Source organism: Protomyctophum parallelum, assembly GCF_964188405.1.
Source record: "Protomyctophum parallelum genome assembly, chromosome: 5".
Classification (NCBI taxonomy): Eukaryota; Metazoa; Chordata; class Actinopteri; order Myctophiformes; family Myctophidae; genus Protomyctophum; species Protomyctophum parallelum.
The window spans coordinates 9,475,438-9,495,930 of NC_139702.1; the positions used below are offsets into that span (position 1 = coordinate 9,475,438).

The following is a 20,493-nucleotide window of genomic DNA, read 5'->3' on the forward strand; positions in this document are numbered from 1 at the left end:
GGTTATTGATCTGGATATATGAATCAGAATCACTCCAACATCCCAGACATTTTATTGATCAGAGTCTGGATATATGGATCAGAATCACTACAACATCTGGATATATGGATCAGAATCACTCCAACATCCCGGACATTTTCTGAAAGAACTCTATCTTCCTGCATCCTTTAAAAGAAAAAACCTATGGAATCTTCATCATAACTGGAAATTTCAAAAACAACGGCTTTAAGGATGTTATTGGAAGTGAAACAAACTGGACATTGTGAAATAAAATTAAAAAAAACTCTCTCTACACACACTCTCACACACACACACACACACACACACACACACACACACACACACACACACACACACACAGTGTACAAAGATTCGCTCATTCTGAAAATACAGTATGAATAGCACAACACACAGAAACCTGTGTGGAGATATAATTATAGTCCTTTGCACATTGTTACTGCAGCAGCACATCACAGTCAAGCCACTACTACAGCATGAGCCCCGTTCCGCCACATGAAACTTGTTAAGCTAAAAACACTATTGTCAGTTTGCTGAAAAAGCTATGTTTCTAGGTCAGTCGTTCTTCTATTTTTCTAAAATAGCAGACCTACAAGCTCGTAGTGCGCCACTCAGTGGCGCGCTATGAGCTTGTAGATCTGCTATTTTTCAATAGCTAAAGCATAGCATAATGCTAACACCAAAAGGGGTTTCCACCCAAAATGGGTTAAACTAAAAACACTATTGTCTTTAAGGTGTCGGCTCCTTACTGTCACCTTCGCTTGCCCGCTTCTGACGACTAATGATTCATGCTCTGTCATGTGACGTGTTGCAAACCGACAATAAGGACCTTGTGTATCTTGTATAGCCATACAGTATATCTAGGGCTGCGTGATATATGACTTTAAATCAATATAAGGATTACTGCAAACCTTTTTATCGATTATAATTAATTAATGATTTTTTTTTTAGTTTTAAGTGTAAATAGCAGATCTACAAGCTCTAAATAATAGCAGATCGAAAAGCTGGCAATTTTTTTTACTTGTTTTTGAATGCCATACCATTGTGCAAAAAGGATAATACAGGGTTAAATGGTTAATCAGACGAATTGATTAGGTGATTATTAAAAAATCGATTAGAATTTGTTGATATATAAGAATATAAAAATCTGCTTCTCGATTTATCAATCGACCTACATGAGTAAGATTATGTCAGTTATTGCTTCTAAATGGCGGGTTTTGATCCATTTCTGGTTAATTGCCCAGCCCTAGCTACATACTGTATATATGTCTATAAAAGATTGTATTGCCGTGCAACACTGTTGTGCGATAGGTCATAAATTAAAGGACCACTTCACCACTTTTCAACTTCTCTTCCTATAATTGGTCCTAACTAATGTTCATGATAAAACACCACATTTTTTTCCTACTCAGTCCATGTCTCATAGAAAGGCTGTGTGGGCAGTTCAGAAACCCGTCCACCAGTGACATCATCGATGGTGAATCCAAGCTAATTAGAAACGGTGAAAAGTGGTGAAGTGGTCCTTTAAGCATAAGTCTATACACTCTCTGAGTGTGCAGTACAACTGGCTTGGTTTTGATAACCTTACCTTACATAGCTTGACCATTTCAATGCCTTACTCGAACTCTATGTTTCTGTTTTTTTGTTTTTGTTGGAGTTGTTTTGCATGAATGACCATACGTATAATATGATCTAAGTTATTGTTGTTATTGTGTGTATTGTTCAGTTGGCGTAGTGTTGGTTGGACTTGTTATCGTTGCTCTGCCCTACATGGAACCCTGAGCTTTTTTGGTATTTCCTCTATGAATGGTATCATTTTGTCTTTTAGAATTTATGTGTATAGGGAGCGACCCCAGGTCCCCCACCACAGCCTTCTCAAGATTTGGCTGGTAATCTTACACTAACCTTTTTTCCCCCTTTATAATACATTTTAGTACGAGAGAATGAGAATGCATGTTTGTAGTATAATAATATTTGTTCTTTTGATTTTGATTTTATTATATTTTTGGGTCTGTTTAAGATTATTCAGATGATGTTGTTTATAGAGCTAGATGGATTGTGTCGTATTCAGTGCCTTACAGTATGATAGAGTGTGTTTGAGAGTGTGTGTGTGTGTGTGTGTGTATGTACGTGTATGAAATATAGATTAACTTGAAGCACAGTACCATACCAGCAACAAAATGTTATATGAATCCCCCATGACTGTCCCGCTCACCCGATTGGTCCTTTTTCTATCCTATCTGCCTGAGCTAGACCAATAATACAGAGTTATTCGCTGCTTCCCAATTAAGTCCCACCCCGATCTAGATCCATAGGAGGTCAGTGATCCTGACCTTTACTGGTTTCCTACTGGGACCTAAATGTTGCCTTGACCATGGAGTCGAGATCCAGTATATGAAATAATATCACAATTATTCTATTCATTATTATTATTATTTGCCCGTAATACTACCCCATGTTAGCATCCTGACCCTGTAGTTATAGGAACATCTACAGTTTTTTCATTTCAAGGACCCCCAGACCAGTTTGATATGTATTAGGCCAGTGCATGGTTCTCAAACTGACTGTTCTCAGACCAGTTTGATATGTATTAGGTCAGTGCATGGTTCTCAAACTGACTGTTCTCAGACCAGTTTGATATGTATTAGGTTCTCAAACTTTTCTGTTTCAAGGAGCCCCAAAATTAATAAATTATGTGTAAGGTTTCTTTGGGGGGGATCCGAGGCCAAATCTAATAATTTGGAAGTTCTTGACATGAAAATGTTTGAGAAACACTGATTTAGGTGATTTGATTTCCTACACTCCGCATCACCAGTGTCCTTGTCCTTGACAAATTGTTGCTGTCGGGCAGAAACCTCTTATTTCCAAATTTTTACTTTTTGTCCTCTGCCCCCCACTGTAAAGTAACGTCCTACTTATATCATCGCGTCACACAAAAGTCACAGATCTACAAGCTCGAAGCGTGGTGCGAAGCTATGTGTTTTGAGCTTGTCAATCTATACTTTTGATGCTTTCGAAATTTAATCCTGAAAAGTAAGCGTTTTGGACATGAGGTTTCCACCCGACAGAGACGATATGCTGCTTCTCAAGAGTGAGTCAGAGTTGATCTCCCTCTTCTTGTCCTCGCCTTGTGTCTTGCCTTCACCTGGACCAGAACGTGTCGTATTTCTGATCCCAGATCTGTTCTTCTGTGCTTATACAGCTTTTATTGTTGTTGCATAGGAGAGCAGTGTTCCTTCCGCTCAATGGCTATTTTTCCCTTCTTTTTCTTTTTTAGCAAATGTATGTTTATCAATAAAAAATATTTTGAACCAATGATTGTCTGAGCTTCCCTTGTCTATAGGGATTGTATATTTCTTAATGGCTGTTGGTGGGGTGTGCCACATTTAAATTTAGCCTAAACCCTAAACCCGAATCTGGGTTGAGAGTAGTTTGTCGAACTCCCTCTATTGTTGTGATTGTGGACATCGTTGACATTAAGAAAGTGCTATGCTACTGTAAAGTATAACTGTTACACTACAGATGGTCCGTGGTTCACTGGTGGTTTGTGGAGGTATGGCATGTGTCTTTCCACTAATTGAGAAACCGTGAACTGAATGACCTATGAGTGTCCATTTGGTCATTTACTGACAGGTTAGAGGTCAAGAAATTCAACAGAAAAAGGGAGTTAGAAATTAGAATAGGGGGAAGTGCACTGGAATGTCTGGGTGAGTCATTAGTATTAGGACATTATTAGTAGTCCATGGACCAATTGGTTGAGAAACAGTGGGATGTGTATCATGGGATGCATAGCATGCAAAGCACTATCATAGATCATAGTAGCCCATATCCCCACCCAACACAACAGTGGTCCCCAGGTTAAGGGTTAATAATAATACAATAATAATATAATAGCAACGATTTTATTTACACATACACAGAAATGTTTGGGAACCAGTGATGTAGCCTATTATATGTAAACAATCTATTTTATCTTTCTGAATGAAAGAATATCCAAATATGTGTCAGAAAAGAAGACCTCAGAGGTGTTTCTTGGGAGTATAAACATTTATTGACTGCCCCATATAAAAATAAATAATAAAAAATAATGATTTGGTCATAAAAAATATACATTGGAGGGGTGGGGGCTCCAGGTCACCAAGGCTTCTCACCACTCTGATGTCATCCCAGAATCTGATTTGATAAAAAAAAAAATAGAGGCATTATTAGTTCAGAACTGTCAAGTGGCATTTCTTCCTCAGCCTATAGTGGGAATAGGCATGCACGGTTTGGGAATCGTGGATATGCACGGCTTGGCATATCCGTGGATATGCACGGTTTACGATATCCGTGGTTAATTCTAATTCTAAGTCAGTTGAAACCCCCTGCACTTAAATGTTTAGGGCAGTGTGTGGTACTGACAGTTTCTGTTAGCAGAATCTGTATTAAATTTGAAAGATTATAACAAATGCATTCTGAAAACAAATATGATTCAAGCACTGCAGAATACCTAAAGCCTATTGTGGAGGCCACGAAATAGCCTACTGTTGTAACATGCTACTCTGAAATGATTAGAAATATATAGCTATTAAGAATCAAATGTATCAATCAAAGTATAATTATTCTGCAGCAGGGAGTGAATCACAAATGAATCATTTGAAATTAATCACATAATGAATAATGTATACATAATGAATAATAATAATGTAAATACATGAATAAATAAATGATACATTTGAATAAATAATAATAATAATAATAATAATAATAATAATAATAATAATAATAATAATAATAATAATAATAATAATAATAATAATTAATAATAATAATGTATACATGAAAACACACATGCTGCATTTCTGATGGGGATATTGATATTCCCTTTTGACACGACACCGGAACCTTGTGTCTAGTGTGTACTGTAGTCAAACAGTCGGACCAATAATAAGAGACACCGGAAGTTTACCAACGTCGGAGGTGTCACGTGAAAAGCAGGGCGGGTTAGTCATTTAGTGTTGTTGTGCAGTGTGTGCCAGTAGTAGACATTAGACAATATGTAAGATCGTACTTGTTACACTGCAAGTTACACATTAAAACCATGGCGCACACACAGGATACAAAGGGATCTTACACGGTACGTACGAAGACCCTTTTAGGTGCTTAAAAACACCGTTATTATTCTGTCTGATGTCATTTGTGATTCAGATTTTACAGGGGCCAGTTTCGAATTGCAGCCGTCCGTAGGTGCCCTTTGAGAGCGGTTTTGAAGGAGTCAAGGGATTCACATTGTCTTAATGACTGTTGGACTGTTGGGCGTTCCACATTTTGGTGGCATACGTAGGAGCGAAAAGAATGTAGTCCCTTGTTTGTGCCGAATCTGGGTTGTACATGGTTTGTTGCACTCCCTCTGGTGTTGTGGGTGTGGACTTCGTTTACATTAAGGAAGTATTTAGACAGGTACATGGGTATCTTAGTGAAGTATCTAGACAGGTACATGGGTATATCTTAGTGAAGTATCTAGACAGGTACATGGGTATCTTGGTGGTGTATCGAATCTTGTGGACCAGACCCATTGCAAGATGCTGTACTCTGTCGTCGACCCTAAGCCATCCCAGCCTGTCAAAGTGGGCAGGGGTGAGGTGGGTTCGGGCTGTGTGTGTGTGTGTGTGTGTGTGTGTGTGTGTGTGTGTGTGTGTGTGTGTGTGTGTGTGTGTGTGTGTGTGTGTGTGTGTGTGTGTGTGTGTGTGTGTGTGTGTGTGTGTGTGTGTGTGTGTGTGTGTGTGTGTGTGTGTGTGTGTGTGTGTGTGTGTGTGCGCGCGCACGCGCGCTCTAGTGCGTTAGCTCTCTAGTGCATAGCTGGACCTGTGCGTATGTGTGTTAGGGATGTTAATTGTTTATTGTTAATCAATCGTTAAATTCTTCAATTAAACGTCTCTGCTTTTGCATGTGATGTATTCGGAGATTGTGGAATAGTTGTCTGGCTACACGAGACTACATGCGATGTGACACCGTGATAAGACAAGACAGTGCACTTGTTTTCATTTCATTTTATTCCTCATACAGTGGCGTGCACAGATAGACACTTGGGGGTGCTAGAGCACCCCCTGCCCTTTTGGCAATGTGCTCTTAAAAAAAGATCTTGATAAAAAACGCTTCTACTATATTATTTAGGCCCCCCACAATCTAAAGTTATATGTTTCTAAGTCAGTGGTTCTTCGATACAAAAATAAATAGCTGACCTACAAGCTCGTAGCCCGCCACTCGGTGGCGCGCTATGAGCTTGTAGATCTGCTATTTTTCAATAGCTAAAGCATGCCATAATGCCAAACTAACACCAAAATGGGTTCCCGTTCAGAATGGGTTAAGGCAACCAACCGGTTCCACGCGCTGCACAAGGTGCCCTTTTTTTTCACTTGAGCACCTGCCCCTCTAAATGTCTGTGCACGCCACTGTCCTCATACAAAGATGCCAATGCCTGATTGGCCCTGTATCTAAAATGGTCAAATAAATATTTGATTAAGGAACATGATATGGCTTTTTGTATCCTTTCTGTATATCAGCAAAATGTAGATGTTCATGTTAGACATTGAGGGAAATTAAGATTCTCAGATTTGTTTTTAAACGCTGCTTATCAACGAACTGACTAATTGATTGATAAAGGTTATAAATGATCAATTAATTAATTAATGAATCAATAATTTACACCGTGTGTGACGTGTGTGTGTGTGTGTGTTTTGAGTGTTGACATTGTGATATTGTGTGTATGTTGACATTATAATGTGTGTATATAATATATGTAATGTGTGTGTTAGTTGACATTCTGGTAGTTTGTGTGTGTTATACTTTAGTATAGGTGACATTGTGATCATAATCATATGGTGTGTTTGAGCAGCAGGCGTCCGCATCAGACACCACGCTGTGTGTGGATGACGACCCCCTGGTTGACAGCCCTCTGATTGACAGCCCTCTGATCTCCCAAGATGCACTGGAGTCGGTCATCAGGAGAGAGTTCAAGACCGTCCCTACCGTGTGGCCCGCCGCCCTACTGTGTCTAGTACATGTACGACACACACACACACACACACACACACACACACACACAGGGGTGGGCGATAATGGAATGAAGTATTATCGAGATACACAATATTACCACGATAACAGTACAACCACCTACAAGGTAACAAAAACTAAAAGAAAAATGTGTAAACAGACCATTTATTTTAGACCAAAATACTTGTTATGTTTGGCGAATGAAACCGTCGTTTTACAGAAGTGTACATTTTCGTATAGAGCTGCACATAGAATGTGCATTTACTTTACTGTATGTATCACGATGATGGATATGATATATCAGTGATGTAAATAGGTTTTCAATCCAGGGGTGGTCTTTTAGATGGGTCCCAGGGATATTTTATGAGTCCTGCTTTGACGACTTCCTTTCTCAATTTAGTGAGTCTAAGGATGCAGGATGCAGGCTATTTGCATCTATGAAAAGGCATATCGTGGCCCAGGCCGTAGCGTAACGGTCTGGGCACCGGACTGGTAATCCAGTCGCAGTGTGCCGCGGGTTCGACTCCCGGACCCGACACGGCCTTTACTGCATGTCATCCCCCCATCTCTCTCCCGTTTCCTGTCAGCCTACTATCTGTCCCTTCAAAAATCAATAAAAGGCGTAAGCCGCAAAAAAATATCTTAAAAAAAAAAAAGAAAAAGAAGAAAAGGCATATCGTGGAGACATTGTATCGTCTCGACAATATAATATTTATCACCATATCACTCACACACACACACACACACATACACACACACACACACACACACACACACAGCCGTTGAGATACTAATTAGGTAACACTCCTCATTAATGTGTGTCGTTAATAAGACAAATATGCCTTGATATATTATATTATACTTCACTCAATAGGGACTGTGTAATTTAATTTGCTAACTTCCGTATGTTAGAGAGAGAGAGAGAGATCGCTAAAATCTCAAATGACACAGCTGCTTTTGTGGTTTTAACAGGTTAAAATGACATATAATAATATAATATAAATTGTGTGTGCTTGTGTTGGATTCCTCCTCTCCTCCGGCCTCCACTAGGTGGCGTACGTGACGTTGTCGCTGACCGTGGTCGTGCTGTGCATGTTCGTCACGGACGACGAGACTGTCCGGGCCTGCGAGAGCGTGCTGAGTCCTGACTTATCCGGGGGGAGCGTCGTGGTGTTCGGGAAGGCGTGTCTGTGGGTGCTGGTGGTGTTCTTTCACGCGTGTGTGCAGCACCACCACAGCAAGGCCAGGCGGAGAGGCTACCTCAGCTTCTTCAGAGACATGCAGGGCCACATGCACCTGCCCTTCACCATCCACTCTGCAGGTTAGAGACACACAGGGCAACACCTGCCCTCCACCATCCACTCTGCAGGTTAGAGACACACAGGGCAACACCTGCCCTCCACCATCCACTCTGCAGGTTAGAGACACACAGGGCAACACCTGCCCTCCACCATCCACTCTGCAGGTTAGAGACACACAGGGCAACACCTGCCCTCCACCATCCACTCTGCAGGTTAGAGACACACAGGGCAACACCTGCCCTCCACCATCCACTCTGCAGGTTAGAGACACACAGGGCAACACCTGCCCTCCACCATCCACTATGCAGGTTAGAGACACACAGGGCAACACCTGCCCTCCACCATCCACTCTGCAGGTTAGAGACACACAGGGCCACACCTGCCCTCCACCATCCACTCTGCAGGTTAGAGACACACAGGGCAACACCTGCCCTCCACCATCCACTCTGCAGGTTAGAGACACACAGGGCAACACCTGCCCTCCACCATCCACTCTGCAGGTTAGAGACACACAGGGCAACACCTGCCCTCCACCATCCACTCTGCAGGTTAGTGACACACAGGGCAACACCTGCCCTCCACCATCCACTCTGCAGGTTAGAGACACACAGGGCAACACCTGCCCTCCACCATCCACTCTGCAGGTTAGTGACACACAGGGCAACACCTGCCCTCCACCATCCACTCTGCAGGTTAGAGACACACAGGGCCACACCTGCCCTCCACCATCCACTCTGCAGGTTAGAGACACACAGGGCAACACCTGCCCTCCACCATCCACTCTGCAGGTTAGAGACACACAGGGCAACACCTGCCCTCCACCATCCACTCTGCAGGTTAGAGACACACAGGGCAACACCTGCCCTCCACCATCCACTCTGCAGGTTAGAGACAGTGACACACAGGGCAACACCTGCCCTCCACCATCCACTCTGCAGGTTAGAGACACACAGGGCAACACCTGCCCTCCACCATCCAATCTGCAGGTTAGAGACACACAGGGCAACACCTGCCCTCCACCATCCACTCTGCAGGTTAGAGACACACAGGGCAACACCTGCCCTCCACCATCCACTCTGCAGGTTAGAGACAGTGACACACAGGGCAACACCTGCCCTCCACCATCCACTCTGCAGGTTAGAGACACACAGGGCAACACCTGCCCTCCACCATCCAATCTGCAGGTTAGAGACACACAGGGCAACACCTGCCCTCCACCATCCACTCTGCAGGTAAAGGCCTATTCATAGTCTGGATTTTCGGTGGTGAGGTGACCACTGCTCCGGTGGTGAGCTGACCACCGGAGCTGAAATAACATTGAGCGGTGGTGAGTAAAAACAGAGAGAAGGGCTGGAGCGGTGGCGGTGGTTTGCTCTTCACCGCGGCTCGTGACGTCATGTTGTAGTTCGGTGGTCACCTAACCACCGAAAATCCAGACTATGTATGAGCCTTTAGAGACACACAGGGCCACAAGCACCTGCCCTAAGACATTTTATTGCAAAATGTGAAGTTGTATTTCTTTTTCAACCACAAGAGGGCACCATTGTCTGTCAGAAAGCCTTGAGCGGAGAGGTCTCCCTTCTCTGTGTCTGTGTGTCTGACACTGTCTGTGTGTGTGTCTGTCTGTCTGTCTGTGTGTCTGTCTGTCACGTAGCACTCTATAATGTATAAGCATAGCCTCACTGTACTGATAATCTACTGTTAGACAGATATTAGGTTTTTAGCTTGTTGTAAATCGCTCTGAATTAGTCTGCCAAATGCCTAAATTGTAAAATGTTGTGTAAATGTGATGTAATTCTTTTTCCACCACAAGAAAGTATTGTTGTGGTACAGTATCATGATGTGTGTGTGTGTGTGTGTGTGTGTGTGTGTGTGTGTACTGTGTAGACTTTTTATTGCAACATTTTCAAGTTGTATCTATTTGCTGTTTGTTGTGTTTGTAGGTAACGTGGCATTGTTGCTAGTCGTGGATGTCAAGTTGTCACCTAAGTTTTTGTCAGACATGTGGTTTGGCATCATGCTGGTGATCATTCTTGGATTGGAGTTGGTGCTGGTGGTGCCATGTCTGATCTACTACATGGGTAAGACAACACTCTCACGCACGCACACACACACACACACACACACACACACACACACACACACACACACACGTAATCCTTGAAATGTTGTACTGTTGTGGTTTCTGTGCTTTCAATCAAATCAGGACAGGAGACACCATCTCTGTCTGAACTCTGAATAACTTTGAGACAAGTAGAATCAATACACTGACACGAAAACGCGTATTCAGGGCGGAGTCACCACCCCCAGGGTAAGTTGTGATTTGCTCTCGTTCACTGCAATGCAATTTGCGGCATTTCCAAAACAATATTGCGCAGAGTAGCGATTATCAAACGTATTTGCAATGCCATACGTTGAAAGATCTGTTGCCCGTGGACAAGGCACGTTACCTCCGCAAGTTAGATATTATCGGCATAGATGTTTGTCCGTATGTGATTAAGGATTGGAAAAAGTTGCATTGGCAGCCATAGAAAATTCTGCCCAGGGTAAAAAACCGGATGTGACGTTTTTGGGCGTTCCTGTCTTGTTTCGTGTCAGTGTATAAAGCATAATCAAGTCCATTTTGACACTCTGAGAAGCAAATCCATTTTCCTACTGGTAACGGTTGGGGATCAGAGACTTTGTCACTGACAAATGTCAATTCATTTTGACAAATATATCATTGGTCTCACAAACTGTGTCTTTATTCTAGTTGGCACTAGTTGTGAGTTGCTGGACATGCGCGTCCACTGCAAGTGAAATTGTACACATTGATATACTGATATAGGGTACGAAGATAATTAAAGACTTGAACCCTAGCGTATAGCGTCTCTATTCTGGGTATGGCAATCATTTGGTATATAGTCCAGTGGTTCTCAAAGTGGGGTCCAGGGACCCCCAGGGGTCCTTGTGGGCGTTCCAGGGGGTCCCCAGATAAATTATTGTTATGAACCACCCTTATGGGTTTATAACTCAAAGAGTTACAGACCCATAAGGTCTTCTCTTATGGGGGTCCCTGGCATATATGTTCAAATGGGTGTCAGCGGGCTAATAAGTGTCAATGTGGGAGTCCTTGACATGAAAAGGTTTAAGAACCACTGGTATAGTAGACTACTGGAGGGGGAGAGAACCACTGGTATAGTAGACTACTGGAGGGGGAGAGAACCTCTGGTATAGTAGACTACTGGAGGGGGAGAGAACCTCTGGTATAGTAGACTACTGGAGGGGGAGAGAACCACTGGTATAGTAGACTACTGGAGGGGGAGAGAACCACTGGTATAGTAGGCTACTGGAGGGGGAGAGAACCACTGGTATAGTAGACTATACTGGAGGGGGAGAGAACCAATGGTATAGTAGACTACTGGAGGGGGAGAGAACCACTGGTATAGTAGGCTACTGGAGGGGGAGAGAACCACTGGTATAGTAGACTATACTGGAGGGGGAGAGAACCACTGGTATAGTAGACTACTGGAGGGGGAGAGAACCTCTGGTATAGTAGACTACTGGAGGGGGAGAGAACCACTGGTATAGTAGGCTACTGGAGGGGGAGAGAACCACTGGTATAGTAGACTACTGGAGGGGGAGAGAACCACTGGTATAGTAGACTACTGGAGGGGGAGAGAACCACTGGTATAGTAGGCTACTGGAGGGGGAGAGAACCACTGGTATAGTAGACTACTGGAGGGGAGAGAACCACTGGTATAGTAGGCTACTGGAGGGGGAGAGAACCACTGGTATAGTAGACTATACTGGAGGGGGAAAAGGGAGTGGGCCAAGAACAGAGCCCTGGGGGGCCTCGGTCAAGTGGCTAACACTGACTGAGTGTGTGCTCTGGAGTTGTTTGTTTGCAAACCGTTCAACTTTAGAGTTGAAAGTTTGCAGGGCATTTGTAAATGTCTTATTTGCACAGTTCAACGTCCTGTGGACGCCACAGAATTAATGTTTTCCACACGGATGAGTCATGAACCTGGCTGCCATGTTACAAGTGTTGTTCTTTTGGACACATACTGTAGCTTCTAATAACAGTGGTAGTGCTATTGAGAAGAAGACACGCCCTACAAATTACGTCGCGGTCACCGTCTCACACACACACACACACACACACACACACGCTCTACCCCCACACTGTATCTGCAGGCGTTTGCATCACAACGGCCCTGGCCACACCCTCTTCACAGCCAGTCAATAGCCAAGACAATTCAGCCATTCACCCACCTCCCCATCTTTTCTCTGTCTCTGCGCTCTCTCTCTCTCTCTCTCTCTCTCTCTCTCTCGCTCGCATTGCTGTTGCTCCATTCTGGTAAGACTAGGGACTCACCATAAAAATGTTTGCAAGAAGGAGTGCCTATAGCAGGTACTGGTTAAGCGCTAACCTATTGCACCCGCATGGCCTAGTGGTCCAGGCTCGTGCCACATAATAGGCTCTGGCCTGACAGCGCGCCGCGTGTCTGAGTCCATGACGACCTTTGCTCTCTCTCCCTCTTTTCAGTCTTCACTTGAAACTATCAATAAAGGCAGAAAAAACAAAAACAAATCTTTAATAATAATTTAAAAACAAATAAGCGCCAACCTATTTATCCATCACAAAAGGCACAAAATAATGGTCTGACTGTCATTAGACCGACAACCTACCTCAAACCCTAACCCTAACCGCAAGCACGGGAGCAGTGCATGTCCGACCGCATGTCCGACCATTGTTTCTGCATGTCGGTCCGTTGGTGTGTCTAATCTGCGTGTGCACCGGGTTCTCCAGATGTCAGATGTAAACACATTGATCATCTTTATCATGTATCATCATCATTATTATGTAATGCAAAACCATAAACAGCTACAGACACTACTGTCTGTAGCTACAGACACTACAAGCTCGTAGCGCGCCACCAAGTGGCAAAATCGCGGCATTTTGTGCCGCAAAATCGCAGCACAAATCTTTGAATATATATTCTGTCAGAGCCTAAATGGGTTAAAGGGCGACTTCACCCATTTTCAACGTATCTTCATGTAATTGGTCCTCACCAATGCTCACGATAAAATGGTACCATTTTATACTCCGTCTGTGTCTCGTAGGAGGGCTGTGGACAGTTCCGAAATGTGCATACCTGTGAAACCTTTTTTTCTTTTTTACAAGATTTAATTATTATTGTTTGTATTTATCAATGCAAGAACAATGTTAGCATGCTAACTTTCCAGGAATAGAAAGCCTCCGGTTTCTATTAGCTTGGATTCCCCATCAATGATGTCACTGGCCTGGTAGGTGGGTTTCTGAATCTGAACAGTCCACAGTCCTCCTCTGAGACACAGACCAAGAAGACAACCTGGTACCTGATATGATGACCATTAGTGAGGACCAATTATAGAAAAATGGCTGAAGTCGTCCTCTAAGTGATTAACACCAACCAGCTGCGTCTGTCATGGGAGGTATTGGACTGATTGTGTAGGAACACTCCTATTACAAATCACTGCAGCAGAGGATATTGATATTAAAGTGGCTGTATTGAAAGGACATCCATAATAAAGGAGTGTTTAGGAGCCCAGGGGGCACAGATATGAGGCTGAGATACCGAGGAAGGAGAGAGGAGATAAGATGCATTAGTTAGGCTTTAGTTTAGAGTCTGAGTAAAGCCCTCGGCTAATCTAAAGTTGAGACTGGCCAAGGGCTAGCTTCTCTACTCAACTCCACCCAAACACATTGAGTGTGGGGGGGGGGGGGGGATTTTTGTGTGCCATCAAATTCCTTGTCGGATCAGTGTAGCCAGGCACGACCAGAACTTAGGGACGCTTTGAAACTCAAGCCGCTTCATTCCAACACAAACACAGTCATGATCACATACAAACACCGATGTACACACACACGCACACACACACACACACACACCATCTGACACACTGAGCAAAGGTGGCATCAATCAGCTCATGAAAGCATAGTAATGACAAACCATCTGTAATTAACATTCCTTTTTAAGGGATTTTTTTTACAGACTGTAGGAGAGAGAGAGCAGGAGGTTGATGTATCCTGAATGGGACTCAAACCCACAATGTTGTGGTTGCATGGTCAGCAAGCAAGCTGCTCGAGTTGCTCAAAGAGACAACGCATTCATTGGCACACAGCAGCAGCACACATCGCGTCGACCAATGCAGAGCAAAGGAAACTGCTGGTCAGCTTGTGAAAGCAGGAAGACAAGAGATGAGTGAGACAGTGTGTGAGAGACATGAGATAAGATTCGGAGTTTGATACATTAGAGCATCAGAGTGAGACAGATTGGGAGACATACTGTATGAGGCAGGCATCAGAGTGAGGCAGGCATCAGAGTGAGACAGATTGGGAGACATATGAGGCAGGCATTAGAGTGAGACATGTGAGGCAGGCATCAGAGACAGAGAGACAGATTGGGAGACATGTGGCAGGCATTAGAGTGAGACATGTGAGGCAGGCATCAGAGTGAGACAGATTGGGAGACATATGAGGCAGGCATTAGAGTGAGACATGTGAGGCAGGCATCAGAGACAGAGAGACAGATTGGGAGACATGTGGCAGGCATTAGAGTGAGACATGTGAGGCAGGCATCAGAGTGAGACAGATTGGGAGACATGAGTCAAGTGTCAGATTGGAGAGACATGGGATCCCGTCCTCCAGGTATGAAGCTCCATAGAGGAAGACCTCGTTCAGCTTCTCCTGTCTTTGAAGTGCAATCAATGGTGAATATGAATGCCCCGTTCTGTATAGGCCTTTACATGAGCCTCACACATCAAAGCCTTCAAAGGCCCAGTATGACATTAACCACTTAAACCCTATATATACTTATTTGACCGGGGTCCCCCCGGGCTCTATACGATGGCCCCCCTCTATTTTTACCCCCGCTTCTCAAAATCTCTTCGCCGGAAATAATGGATCGACAAGCTCACAAGGAGTCGACTTTACTCCTCTAAGTCCAACTGATCTAAATGTGGTTCAAATGTGTACCTAATGTAAATTTGTTTTCACATTTCAAGCTGCAAGCTTGTCTGTTAAACGGGCTGGACTCCTGACATTTCAGGACCATGTATGTACCTCTCCCATACATGATGGGTTGTTGAGGATGCGCCAGTCATTATCGGCCCAGATAATGTTCTAAATGGGTGAGCGGTGATCTACCGGTCACATTTCAACCGTCTGATTAGAAAGGATAATACGGTAGTATGAAGTGAAGAGCTTCCCATTATTAATGGGCCCTGACTTCATTAGACCTGTATGCAAAATTACAGATACTGTTAACACTTCACTACTGGGTAATTTTCCATCATTTAAACTTGGATCATCTGCTTGGCTTTTCAGAATCACAGTCACTTAATAACAATAGGTTCATACAAGGAACGTTGCTGTGTCTTATCATGCCCACTTGAATCAGTTAAGCAGGCATTTGTACTCCATTTTAGTTGGCAAACAATATTTGCATGACGTCGTAGATGAGCTGAGATCCGTTTCCTTTAGATTTCCCCTGCTGATTTCAACACGGCTCATCTGTAACCAGGTGACCAGTGTGACACTGTGCGTGTTTAAGCCGTTAGCACCTGGACCTGTGTCTTTAGTAAGGAGTCAGTTAGTAAGGAGCCGAACTTAGCACCTGGACCTGTGTCTTTAGTAAGGAGTCGAGGACTGATTGAAGTAGATCAGGTCTGAGTGTAACACATTAGCCTGGACCTGACCCTGTCTCTACCAGTCTGTGTGTGTGTGTGTGTGTGCCTTTCTAACAGGAAGGTGTTAAATGTGTCGCCCCAGTCCCACACCGACCTTAGAATCTCTGTGCCCTTGAATCTGTCTCATATGGGTAGCAGAGCCTGAAATAAACGAGTCAATCATAATGGTTTCAATGTAGTAGATAACTAAAATAGCAACAAACAAACAAAAACATGGGCACTGTAAATGAAACCTGTTGCAACTCAACTAATTGTTGGTTAGGTCCAGCTGCTATTCAGCTACCTCTTTATGGAGGAATGGGAGCTAACAATGGAGCTAATCGTATAAATGACTCCTAAGCGGCACCCCTGCTCGTGTAGACCCATAAACCAGATGCCTGAAGTCAAACGCTAGTTAACCATTTATACTTTCAGAACCGCGTCCAATTGTTTTCATTTCCTTGGAAGTAGAAGTGATCTTTGCTTTCACGTTGACGGAGGAATCGATAAATGTGCACATCTTTGTGTGTCGGTGACGGTGAGCCTGGCAGTACAATGGCAACAGTTTGCCATTGTACTTTTTGTCTTTGACAAAATACTCAACTTGACTCACAATCTGTTGTTCTCTCTTAACCCTTTCCGTTCCTCCTCTCTTCCACCCCGTTCTTTCTACTGGGATGACTCTTTCCCTCTCCTTCACACATACTTGCTCACCATTACTGTATTTACACACACACACACACACACACACACACACACACACACACACACACACACACACACACACACACACACACACAAAGGGCATCTTATGCAGGAATTTGTGGCATTTCTGTGTGTGTGTGTGTGTGTGTGTGTGCGTGCGTGTGTGTGTGTTGTGATGCCACGCTTTAGCAAAGTAAAGATAGGGCTCTTAGACCCTCCTTGACAATTTCCTCTGGTTAATGACACTCTGCCTTATCAATACTCAGCCCGTCTCACCCCCGTGGCTGTTCTCTGTCTGTTGGACATACACACACACACACACACACACACACACACACACACTCATAACATATATGTTTTCCGGAGAATCCGAACTCACAGTCTTGTATACACGGATGTGCACTTACGGAGGTCTGGGCGGGAACCCCTTTTGATGTTAGCATTATGCTATGCTTTAGCTATTGAGAAATAGCAGATCTACAAGCTCATAGCGCGCCACCGAGTGGCGCGCTACGAGCTTGTAGGTCTGCTATTTTTGAAAAATCGAAGAACCACTGACATAGAAACATAGCTTTTTCAGAAAACTGTCAGGATGTAGAAGACATTTGTAGAATCTGATCTCAGGTCAGAATGGGTTAACTCCCGTGTCACCTCTCTCTCACACGCGCCGCGGTCTTATCTTGATTTAAAACCCCAGTTATCCCCCACACGCCCCTTAAGCTACTGTATACCACACACACCTGGCTCTCCTCCCCGCCCCGCCCCCCTCGTGTGAAGGTGTATGTTACGGGTGTGAGAATTAGGGCTCTGAGTGCAGGATATGGCAGCCCCATAAGGGTTAAGTGCAGGATATAACAGCTCGTGTGTGTTTGGGAGAGAGAGAGGCAGGAAAACCCATTCAACCCAATGTGTGTCGTCCTCACCCTCTCCCACCTGAGTGATTGTTAGGGGACCGTATCTCACCGCCCTGTTTTCTCTGTGTGTGTGTGTGTGTGTGTGTGTGTGTGTGTGTGTGCACGTGTGCGTGTACGCATGCATGTGTGTTGGGTCTTTTTTCAGTGGAAATAGCAATGAGGTTAGAGCCATCACTGTGTTTTTTTTATCCACTATCCGATACCAATTTGACCACCAATGACAGATGTTTAGACCGATATTTTGGCAAAAAAAGTGCAACGTGGATTTGATTAAAGTTTGATAGATTATAAGAAAGATACAAAATAAACACATGTGCTGAATTTGATTTCATTTAACATATTAAAATGTTCCCAAAACGACGGAAAATCTCCCCATTATTTAAATGACCAAAGGAGGGGACGCCAGATTTAAAGTGGTTAGAAATGGAGACATATCGGCTGCATAATCGTAGACGCCACAGAAAGTACAAATAATGGCTGACCTCCAGGCTGTACTGTAAGGTTTGTGTTGTTGTTGTTTCTAGTCAAGGTCGTGCGCTTCAACAGAGAGCGAGCCATGCCAGACGTCAGCCACGAGGAGCACTCGTACACCAGCAGCACTAACCTCACTATGGAGACTGGCTTCAGGTACTCTTCATTGACTCTTTCCTTTCATTCACTCACTCATTCTGTCACCCTTCCATCTAGGCTCATCCGTCGATCCGTTCAGTCCCATAGGACAGTCTGCAATAGCTGCAAAACCTTCAGCTTTGTTTATATTCGTTTATTCAGCCACCCACTGAGCACATAACCTCTTCACAACACATGCACAACGGAGTACATGTGTGTCGTTTTCTTTTACCTGGATGGTGTAATCCTTATAGGAATGTTGATGACATTACATACTGTAGTCAGATTTGTTGGCCATAGTCTCTGTAGCGCACCGAAATACTGTACAATACATTTAACCCATTCTGACCTGAGATCAGATTCATACGAGGTTTCCGCCGGACACACACTGGTCTGATTAACCCATTCTGACCTGAGATCAGATTCTAGAAATGTCAGTCGCTCTTCGATTTTTCAAAAAATAGCAGACCTACAAGCTCGTATCGCGCCACTCGGTGGCGCGATATGAGCTTGTAGATCTGCTGCATGCAGTGTTGCACACAAAATGGCAAAAGTACACAGCGTGACGGTGACACATCATGAGCTTGTACATCCGCCGTTATTGGTGTCCGATACCGGTGCGCGACTCGGTGTAAATTCAGTTTGAGAAATTGCAGTATTCAGATGTGAATACAGCACGGAATAACGCTGTGTGTTATTGACGTTGAGCCGTTGCCCCACAGGGAAGGCTCCAGTCTGGAGGAGGTGGTGGAGAAGCAGGCTGACCTCATTGAATACCTGAAGCAACACAACACCCTGCTGAGCAGAAGACTGCTGAACCTCACGGCACAGCACTGACCACAGCACTGACCACAGCACTGACCACAGACCGGCCTCCACCTCCCCTCCAGCGACCTCTGAGATGACCCTGTGAAACAAAACCCTGTTCAGTCAGTCCTCTCTCTATGCCGACGATGTCCACCTCCTTTAATCCCCGGTTAGCTGATCTGATCCCTGTGGGAAGAAGCCCGTCGTGGTCCTTGACGTTGACGGCGAAACGTAGAGGCGTTTTCTCTCCCGCAAGCTGCTGTCGGGAACGCACAACATCCAAGTTAACCTTTTGTGGGAAGTGAGGAGGGATAGAAGTCGGCGATGTCTCGATGAGTGGGCCCATAATATTTAACGCGCTGCACTATTGTAAACAAAATAACTTTGGCATCGCAAACGGGGGGAGTTCAGAACAACCCATTTAAAATAAAAGAAACAATATGCAGTTTATGGATGTATCTGTTAAAAGGGAGAAATAAAAACAGAAAGGGAATGTATATAGATTAATTTTCTCCTATCCGTTATGTGGCTAGTAGTTCACAATAAAGGCCTTGACATGCATTGTTGCGTGCAGTGTCACCGTCGCACACCCAAAATCGGCGGATCTCGCCAACGTGCCGAGAGCTTTGTAGATAGATACTAGGCAATCTTCAATGCGCTGTATTCATTCAACTGTGAAAGTGACCTGCCTCTTTCAGATTAGCAAACTGTGTGACTCCCATACAAGCCAGAGACAATGGACTGAAGGAGGAGATAACTCGATAAGTCGCTCCAGATATCAGTCAGTTACTGAGTAAGGAAAGTCCTCTACACACACACACACACACACACACCTCACACACCTGTTCACACAGGGTAGAGAGAGTGAGGGAGGCCTACGGTGTGTGATGTCCTCTGAACCCCTGGATCACCTGACCGAGGTGAACTGATAGTGGGGTGGGGGTTCGGCCGGGGGGGTCGGGGAGGAGGAGGAGAGGACAAGCTGACGGAGGAGAAGAGAATAGAGCTTGGTAAAAGAGGAGGAGGAGAGACATGGGTCACAGATCAGAGGGGACGCGTTTTATTACCGAGTTACCACCCCTCGTGACCTCTGAGTGTGTGAGGCTCACACACTGTGCTTGTGTGACCTGATGAGACTGAGCAACCAACAAATGCAGATAAATGTTCTAGGTTGTTATAAGTGTTGTGAGCAGCCACGCAGTGGTAGACGGAGGTGAAAGACATTTTGAATTGCACTGGAACTGTGTTATTTTTACTTGGTGTGTGCGCCCGTGTGGTTCCGGGAGGAGAATGAATTGTGTGATCGTTTGTCTGGAAATGTTTTTCTACGTGTCGAATTATTGGATTTGTTTGTTTTTTCTGTTCTTTTTTTTGGTGATCTTGTTCCAATAATAAATCTTTTATGTTCTCACATT

At 44.3% G+C, this 20,493-nt stretch overlaps 2 protein-coding genes across 3 annotated transcripts in view; both read left to right on the top strand.

The window, feature by feature from the left end:
* LOC310859486 (uncharacterized protein) overlaps positions 1–2,322 on the top strand; it is a 73,337-nt gene extending 71,015 nt beyond the window's left edge. Inside the window, 1 exon segment of the mRNA XM_083766047.1 lies at positions 1–2,322. This exon segment is cut by the window's left edge and continues 68 nt beyond it. The gene's annotated coding sequence lies outside the window, so the exon portion shown is untranslated.
* A 2,668-nt stretch (positions 2,323–4,990) lies between these two features.
* Positions 4,991–20,020, top strand: tmem192 (transmembrane protein 192). 2 transcript variants are annotated; one of them, XM_083766093.1, is made up of 6 exons: positions 4,991–5,134; positions 6,893–7,060; positions 8,101–8,371; positions 10,295–10,432; positions 18,187–18,289; positions 18,994–20,020. In XM_083766093.1, exons 1-6 carry the CDS (start codon positions 5,099–5,101, stop codon positions 19,106–19,108), a joined length of 831 nt encoding a protein of 276 aa, XP_083622219.1. In that variant the 5' UTR covers positions 4,991–5,098; the 3' UTR covers positions 19,109–20,020. The 2 variants fall into 2 exon arrangements, with proteins under 2 accessions (XP_083622219.1, XP_083622220.1); XM_083766094.1 differs by having other exon boundaries at positions 6,896–7,060.
* Positions 20,021–20,493: the final 473 nt, after the last annotated feature.

Coding starts and splice junctions, on each gene's coding strand:
- tmem192 (XM_083766093.1), top strand. CDS start 5,099: ATGGCGCACACACAGGATACAAAGGGATCTTACACG. Junction 5,135..6,892: donor ATACAAAGGGATCTTACACG/GTACGTACGAAG, acceptor GTGTTTGAGCAG/CAGGCGTCCGCATCAGACAC. Junction 10,433..18,186: donor ATGTCTGATCTACTACATGG/GTAAGACAACAC, acceptor TGTTGTTTCTAG/TCAAGGTCGTGCGCTTCAAC.